We start from the raw sequence: 9,010 nt of genomic DNA, 5'->3' as shown, positions 1-9,010 counted from the left end.
CACATGTAGGATGTCAGTACCTGGGGGCCTGTGTCTTTATTTGGATGGTGCCATTTAATCTATCCTGTTTTGTATGAACCCACATGTTTATTTAGAGAAATGTATGTGGCACTCCACAAAAGATACTCTGTGGTGAAACTCATAAAGGCTGTTGCCACAGAGCTGTCTAAAGGCATGTGGAAGCACAATAGTCACAAGCAGACACCACAATGGTTCGATGTTGATAGAATCCCGGGATCGGGAGGTGCCTTCTGAAGGCCAGGAAGGAAAAAAAAAAATCCGTTTGTGAGGATTTACTACAGAGCAGGTCTTGGTGGATATTCAGTGCTGGGAACGCTTGGCAGTACCAGGGTGCAGTTCATTTACCAGTGTACAAAATGACTTCACAGAAACGCATTCAGGAGCCTCGGAGTAAATCGTTTCCATGTTCTGTGTGGGCTGGTAAACGGGCGATGCACCGCTGAACAGCCCAGCTGCCCGGACAGTGGCCAAACCAGGGAGCCGGCTTAGCACGACTGACTGACTCCAGGGAGGGAGGGCGATCAGCCGGGGGGCTGGGGAAGGGGGTCAAAGTCCACGCTGGAGAGAGGACAACAATCCCAAGGGTGGAGACAAAGCCGAACCACAGTGGCAGCGGACTGGTTCCTGGCGCTGCGCTCGTGCACCGAGCTCCGATTTTAGAAAGGACGCAGGCAGCAGGGCGAGCACCCGCCGCCGCGTTCTCACAGAAGAACCTGGAAGGGCGCACGGGCTCGCCGCCCTCGGGTGTGGGCAGCCCGCGGCCGGCATCCCTCCCCCTCGCGCCTCCCTGCCCAGCAGCGCCAGGCAGTGCCCGCCGAGGGCAGGGCGGGGCGCCGGCCCGGGGAGGGCGCGCTGGGGCCGGGCTGTGCGGCCGCCGCTGACGCAGTGCGGGGCCGGCAGCCTTGAGTGGAGTGTTCGGCCCGGCAGCCGGCAGGCCGCGTCCCCACCGGAGGGGGCAGGGCGCACTTACCGGCCGTCAGGAAGCCGCGGGCGGCCTGCTGGCTCCGCCGCTGCCGCGGTTGCCATTCAAGCGCGCCTCGTCCCCGCCCCAGATCCTGGGGGGTGAGCGGGGGAGAAGGGGCGGGCGTCCGCCAGTCGTGAATCACCTCCTCCTCCTGCCTCAGCGCCGCCGCCACCTTTCCATTCAGTCGCCCAACATGGCTGGAGCGCGGCGGAGGTGAGCTGGCCGCCCCCTGCCGCTCCAGTCTGCTGAGCCCGAGCGCCGCGCTGCCGGCGGTGCCTCAGCTCTGCGGTGCAGAGGCCCAGCGGCCCCGCTTGTCGCTAGCCGCCAGCATGTGGGGTGCCCCGGACGAGAGCTCGGTGCGGGTGGCTGTCAGGTGAGGACGGACACGGCGGCGGCGGCGGCGGCGGCGGGTGGACTGCGGGCTGGCGGCGGGCTTAGGGCACCGGGAGGACGCGCTCCGGTCGCGAGCGGCGGCTGCTGTGGTGCGGAGATCTGAGGGGGCGGTCGGGCGGGAGGCTGGCGGCTGGGTAAGCTGAGGCAGCGGCTCCCGGCCGGCTTCCGCGCGCGGCCGGGTGCTGCCGGAGAGACCCTGCCGCCCGCCTCCCGGTGGCGTTTGCAGGTAGCGGGCGGCTGCGCGACGCCGGGTCCCCGGGGCGCCCGGACTCCTCGGGGGTGCAAGCGGTCGGCGCCCGCCCCCGCCCGGTCTCGCACCCGAGGAACAATCGCCTCAGGTGGGGCGGCCTTGGGCGATGGCCTGGCCGGCTTTGCCCGGAGGAGCTCTCTCCGTCCTGGGCTGTGGTGTTCTTTCGATTATTTAGAGAGTGTCTGTCATACGTGTACATGCAACTCAGGCCTTCTGAGGCAGGAGACAAAGCATCAGACTGACAGCGCTTCCCAACGCAGCATTCTAGATGCCTGTGCAAATGGAAGTCTCGTGAAGCATCACAGGACAAACGTAGCACAAGCGTATGGGTGTAGGAGACACATCTGGCCTCTTAGGCACTGGGATGGGAATTCGCCTTAAGAATTAGATTCCCTGGTGATAGGTCTGTAGAAGGAAGAAACTCTTCAGCAAGTGGAAGGGTTAAATGGGTGGCTGGGTGAAACATCCTGAGGTTAAGCAGGGTGGATACAATATAAAATTATACATGCCTGGGTGTGAGTTTTGAAATACCGGATACATCAGAATTGTATTTTGGTCAAAGCCAGGTACACGAGTGTTGAATGTAATTTAGGCTGTTTTGATACGTATCAAGAAGCAGCGCTCTGACAGTTGCTTATGGAAAATTGCAACATCATCACTGAAATATTAATGAAGCGTTCATGATAGAATAAGTGCGTTGCTTTCACAGCTCTCTGAGGGTCTACTATGAATCTGCTTCTCTTTATATTTAAGGATTATGAAAACAGTGTCCTTGGAGAAATGTGAAATTAATGAAAAAAAAAATCCTCCACTCATGTAGCCTTTCTCGAAAGGTATTTTAACAATCCTGTCCTGTCAGCATTATTATTTTAGTGGCAAATCTTGATTAGGCATAGAAATGGCATCTTTAATCAGTTTTAAGAATTGTATCTTTAATCAATTTTAAGAATAACGTGAATTTTATTTTATTTTTTTAAAAGTTTATTTATTTAAGTGATGCCTACACCCAACTTTGGGCCCCAACTCACAACCCTCCCCCCCCCCAAGAAGAGTCATGCTTTTCCGACTGAGTCAGCCAGGAGCCACAGAATAAGATGAATTTTAAAGATTTTTTTTTTTTTAACAGATCAGGAAATGATTACCCTTGGAGGTGACAGTTTTATGACTGTTTAGAATCACCTGTTATAAAGCTTTTGAAGTTTTAATTTGGTTAATTTTGGGGGGGGGAGGCTACTTATCCAATTGTTGGATTAGTTTATTTCTCCTAATTACTGCTACTACCTCTCTTTTGGCCTTTTAATACTCTTTAGTAACTGTACCATGGCAGAAACCCAGTAAGTGGTAGTTTTGTTAGTGGGTCCAGTCAAAGAAGGTGCAGAAGGAGCATAAAATAGTAATGAAAATTGAAAATTAGGCTGTGAGAGAAATCATTTTTAAAGATTTAAGATTTTTATTGGTGAATTCTCTAGAATATCATATGCTAGTTTTATTTGCTGTGCTATTAAATCTGATACTGCTTACACTGAAGGTGAGCAGAGTCATGGATGACCCTAAAGTATTGTTGGCACATAAATAATTTCTATTTGATTTATGAATAAAATATATTTATAAATGATTTATACTTGATTATGTTTATACTTTTTAAATAATAGGTGTGGTTCTGTTTGGGAAAGGTTTATAAAAATATTAACAGAACTTGGTAAGCTGCACTGTAAAGGTCCTTTTTTCTTTTTTCATTAAATACACTGAATAGATCCACTCTCTAAACTTATTTTACATAGGGTAATAATAGCTTATGTTTTTATAACACTTTGGATTTAGAAAGTGCTTGGAGACATATATTTTCATTTACAACAAATATTTGTTGAAAGTATAACCTCATCTCTGATTATTCTGATTCTGAGCAGTCATTGTTAGATACATGTCATGTGCTAAGAGTCAGTGCTGTTAAGATGTTTTATATCATGGAAAATCTCATTTATTCCCCATAAGAATCTTTGATTTAGGTTCTGTTATTATGACCATTTTACAGTTGAGACACTGAAATATCAAGTGACCTGCTTAAAGTTAAACTAGTAGCTAGTGATGGAACCAGTGTTCCAACCCAGACAAATTCTTAACCATTAAACCTGCATAGATGAAAGGCAAGAACATACTTCACAAAACTTTATTTAGCTTAAAGTCAGTTGCCTTTTCCTGGTTCTATACTAGTTCAGTTACAAATGAGTGGCTTTGATAATTTATGTATACCTTGATATTGCTAGAAAAGATAAAACTCAGGAAGAGAGGACCTAAACTTTTAAAATTATTTCCTCAGATTCTCTTTAATCTTTACAGTGATCTCCAACCTGACCCTAGTTTGTGACAGGCTTCAGCAGTAGGATAAGTCAATCAACACAGTGAAACAAATCAACAGAGGCATTTGATCTGCTTTCCTCTTCACTGAATAATGTAATAACAGGTATAGGGGATTGACTCCACTGTGAAATGCAGAAAGTGTCCTAAAGGTTCTTGTGTTTTGTTAGATGCAGAGAGTGTTAAGGCTGATGACTCTATTTTAAGATTTCTCAAAATAAGTGCATGGGTCATCTACAACTTTGGGGAATAGAAGTTCAAAAGAAAGTTTCTTATTTAGGGAGAATATATATATATATTTTTAAAGATTTTATTTATTTATTTGACAGAGAGAGATCACAAGTAGTCAGAGAGGCAGGCAGAGAGAGGAGGAAGCAGGCTCCCTGCTGAGCAGAGAGCCCGATGTGGGGCTGATCCCAGGACCCTGAGACCATGACCCGAGCTGAAGGCACAGGCTTTAACCCGCTGAGCTACCCAGGCGCCCCTAGGGAGAATATTTTTAATTCAATTTCTGAAAATGCCTTTTGGCAGGGTATATTTTAGGTATTTTGCAGGGTATCTTTCATTGGGTTGGATATGGATTCAGATAACAACCCTACTATTCAACCCATGTGGCTATGGAGCATTTGAATTTGATTAATGCCACTGAGGAACTAAATTTATCATTTTATTTAACTTTAATCAATTTAATTTTAAACTTAAAAACTGGTCCTTGATTTAGTTTTAGGATAACTTTTTTTGTTTTTTAAAGATTTATTCATTTATTAGAGAGAGAGAGAGAGAGAGAGAGAGAGAGGTGGGGAGGCTGTGGGAGAGGAAGAGCAAGAATATCTAGTAGACTTCCTGCTGAGCAAGGAGCCTGATGAGGGGCTCTATCCCACGACCATAAGATCATGACCCTAGCCAAAATCAACAATCTGATGCCTAACTGACTGAGCCATCCAGGCACCCCATTTCTGGATAATTTTTGAATATTCTTTTTTTTTTTATTTTTAAAATTAAAAAAAATTAAAAAAAAAAGATTTTATTTATTGAGAGATCACAAGTAGGCAGAGAGGAAGGCAGAGAGAGAGAGGGGGAAGCAGTCTCCCTACTGAGCAGAGAGCCTGATGTGGGGCTCGATCCCAGGACCCTAAGATCATGACCTGAGTCGAAGGCAGAGGCTTATCCCACTGAGCCACTCAGGCGCCCCATTTTTGAATATTCTCGAAACAAGTTGGTTATATGGATCTACTTTTTCAGCTGTATAGTTTATATAATCTAGATACTGATAGAGTATTTCTGATGAAAATTTAGCGTCATACTTGACATATATAAGTGTAATATATACATTGAATTTCAAAGATTAAATAAGAAAAATGAATGCAAATATATCAATAATCTTTGTATTGATTGCACATTAAAGTGATATTTTGGTACATTGAGTTAAATAAAATATTATTAAAATTAATTTCACCTATTTTCCTTTTTAAAAATGTGGCTACTAAAAATTGAGAGCCAAATATAATATTGCTTACATTGTTTCTATTGGTTAGTACTGATCTATAATTTAAATATAGAATAAAACTACACTATTTATCAGCAGGATAAGTCAATACATAGAAACAAATCATAGCCACTCCATCATAGATGAACCACACCTTTAGATCAAGAAAATGCCAAAATACTAGGTGTCTTTTTTTAGAATGGTTACACACACACACACACACACACACACACACACACACATAGAAAGCAGCGTTCCCCACCCCCCCCCCCGCCCCCCGGGTATATAGGTTTAGAAAGATAGTGATTATGGCCTCAATACGGTAGCTGAATTCTTAGAAAATGTGGTAAGTTAAATGGATAGCTTAAATAGATGTCATCAACAAAAATGAATGATGAAGTATAGTATATATTCTGTTCTTAATATATAGGTAGGGCACCTGGGTGGCTCAGTGGGTTAAGCTTCTGCCTTCGGCTCAGGTCATGATCCCCGAGTCCTGGGATCGAGTTCTGCATTGGGCTCTCTGCTTGGCGGGGAGCCTGCTTCCTCCTCTCTCTCTCTCTCTCTCTCTCTGCCTACTTGTGATCTCTCTCTGTCAAATAAATAAATAAAATTAAAATATATATAGGTATACTGAATTGAACTGTTCAATTAAAACAATAAGATCAATTAAACATTTGAATTCTAATTTAAGACATTAAGAGGTGATGTGCCTTTTTGCTTTCCAGGCTATGAATGCTGACTTAGCAAATCTGAAATTTTTTCCTTTTAAAAAAATTTATTTACATATTTATTTTTGAAATATTTTATTTGTTTGAGAGAGAGAGAGAAAGAGAGAGAGAGAGAGAACAAGCTGAGGAGAGGGGCAAAGGGAAAGGGAGAAGCAGACTCCCTGTGTATCAGGGAGTCTGACATGAGGCTTGATCCTGGGACCTTGGGATTATGACTTGGGCCAAAGGCAGATGCTTAACTGACTGAGCCGCCCAGGCACCCCCCAAATTTTTCCCTTTCAAGAACTTTAGCTTGCAGAATATGTCAAGAGCTGGACAAAAATGGAGATACAGAGAGGACCATTGTGTTTTTGTGTCATTGTCTATGTGGTTGTGAGCTAAAATGTCTTTGCTTGACTTTGACAGAAAACTGTACATATCCTTGACAATCAGTTTGGATTAGTGTGTAAGGTAGTCTAATTGGGTTTCAGTTTGCTGTGTTTTTACCTTACTAAAGCAATTTTAAATAGTGGCATTGCTCAGTAGGCTTATGACTGGTTGGACAGTCAAAAGGTCAGTTTTAGATCTGTCACTGGCACTGATTTCCATGGTGACCTTTCTGGACATTTCTTTTTCCTCATGCTGATGTGGCAGTGTGAAGGTATTACAAGTTGTAAGAGCTTTGCATATCCAGTCTATTAGATATGTGATTTTGTTGTTAGTGAAACTATTGGCTTTATATTGACAGGAAGGAAGTTTTTAACATTTCAAGCTTGACTTTCCCAACAATCTATTTACTTTGGGTACTCTTGTTACTGAACAGGAAACATTTCGTCTTTTGTGGTTGCTTTTTCCCACTGGTTATAAGACACGTACAATATTTTATTTAATCTACATTAAAACCCTGTGAGGTAGGCTGGCCAGATATTCTTATTCCTATTTTACAGATAAAAAAATGAGTCATAAAGGCACTAGGTGACCTGTTCAAGGTTTCTTAGCTACTAAGTACCAGAACTGGAACTCAAACTCAGGCTTATCTTACCTATTTCTGTGTATTTTGTTTTTGTTCTTTGTTCATTTGTTTTAATTGAGGTATAGTTGACATATAACATGTTAACTTCAGGTGTGCAACATAATGATTTGAAATTTGTGTACATTGCAAAGTGATCAGCACCCTTAGTCTAGTTAACATTTCTTATTTCTGTTCTTAAACATATTTCCAAATGTTTTCAAAAACATTTTATGTATTAAGTTCATGTAATAAGGATCTTTCAGGCTGAAATGCTTATATACATGTGATTTGAATTATTTGAAACAATTTAATGTTTAGAAAATACAGAAGTAGGTAAGTGAGGCTTTTAGAGATATTTATTTATTGAAATAGATGGTTTCCTGGTGTTTGGTCATTTGTTTATTCCTTTTTTCATGCAACAAATATCTATTAAGTGTCTACTATGTGCTGGACACTTTTTTCTTAAAGATTTTATTTATTTTCTTATTTATTAAAGATGTTATTTATTTGAGGGAGAGAGAGATGAGCATGCAAGAGGGGGGAGGGGCAGAAGAAGTGGGAGACAGAGAAGCAGGCTCCCAGCTGAGCGTGGAGCTTGACGTGGGGCTCTATCCCAGGACCCTGAGATCATACCAACTGAGCCACAGCAGCACCCCTTAAAGATTTTATTTTTAAGTGATCTGTACACCCAAAGTGGGCCCTGAGCTTACAATCCTAAGGGAGATCAAGAGTCACATGCTCTATAGACTGAGCCAGCCAGGGACCCCATGACCCCATGCTGGACACTTGTCTACTGCTGAGGATATATACCATGTATGACATGCATGGTCCCTGCTTTTACATCCCTAGCAGATGAGACTCTTTAAATGAACAAAATGTGTTAGAACTAACACAAAATATAATCAATGGTGTGAACTAGAAATGGAAGATAATTGTTTCTAGTTTTTATTTCTCTTTCATATTTATTTATTTATTTATTTATAAAAGAGTTTATTTATTTATTTGACAGATAGAGATCACAAGTAGGCAGAGAGGCAGGCAGAGAGAGAGAGAGAGAGAGAGAGAGAGGAGGAAGCAGGCTCCCTGCCGAGCAGAGAGCCTGATGCGGGGCTCAATCCCAGGACTCTGGGATCATGACCTGAGCTGAAGGCAGAGGCTTTAACCCACTGAGCCATCCAGGCGCCCCTTCTCCTTTATTTTTTTAATAGAATTTTTTAGTTACTATGATTCATTAAGAAGAGTGATTTAAAAAATGAAAAGTGTGCCCTGATTCTAAAGTATTTCAAATAAAAAGTGAACTTCAAAGCTTATGCATTAGGGGGATATTATTTACATCATGTCCTACTTGATAAAATATACATGCCCCACTTTTATGTCTTTGTAGTTGGATTAGGAAGTAAGGGATATGAAAGAAGAGCTGGTACGTGATGTTAGTTGAAAGTCAATGAAATTATTTTATTTACAAAATATGAGTTGATATGTTTTCCTCAGGTATGGTTTATTGAATTTATGAAGTGTGATAGACCTGTTTGTTGTTTGGAACTCTATGAAAGTTCAAGTTTCATGTCTAATTATTACTACCCTTTGAGCTCTTACCATCTTACCTGCTAATTGGTTAATATTTTGATGCATAATTATGGGGTAGAGTGATGCACTAGAAATTCCAGTTTTGTGAAGCCATGAAAGCAGAAATTATCTTGGCAGTTAATACCATAATCTGCCCAATCTTCCAGTTCTCTCAATTTATCTTCAAAGACATGAATTTGGAATATGCATTATTATGGATGTTTTCCCCCAAGATATGTGACAACCCATTTGT

At 42.5% G+C, this 9,010-nt stretch overlaps 1 protein-coding gene across 10 annotated transcripts in view; it reads left to right on the top strand.

Annotated features, from left to right (window-relative positions):
- The first annotated feature begins 608 nt into the window (after positions 1-608).
- KIF21A (kinesin family member 21A) overlaps positions 609-9,010 on the top strand; it is a 149,929-nt gene continuing 141,527 nt past the window's right edge. For all 10 annotated transcript variants that reach the window (XM_080809958.1, XM_080809964.1, XM_080809962.1 and 7 more), the window contains exon 1: positions 609-1,358. In XM_080809958.1, coding sequence (XP_080666084.1) covers positions 1,315-1,358 — 44 coding nt within the window. In that variant the 5' untranslated portion in view covers positions 609-1,314. The remainder of the gene's footprint in view (positions 1,359-9,010) is intronic.

Source organism: Martes martes (assembly GCF_963455335.1).
Source record: "Martes martes genome assembly, chromosome: 8".
NCBI lineage: Eukaryota > Metazoa > Chordata > Mammalia > Carnivora > Mustelidae > Martes > Martes martes.
Note: the sequence above shows the minus strand (reverse complement) of the source record. Positions and strands in the feature narration are given on the sequence as shown.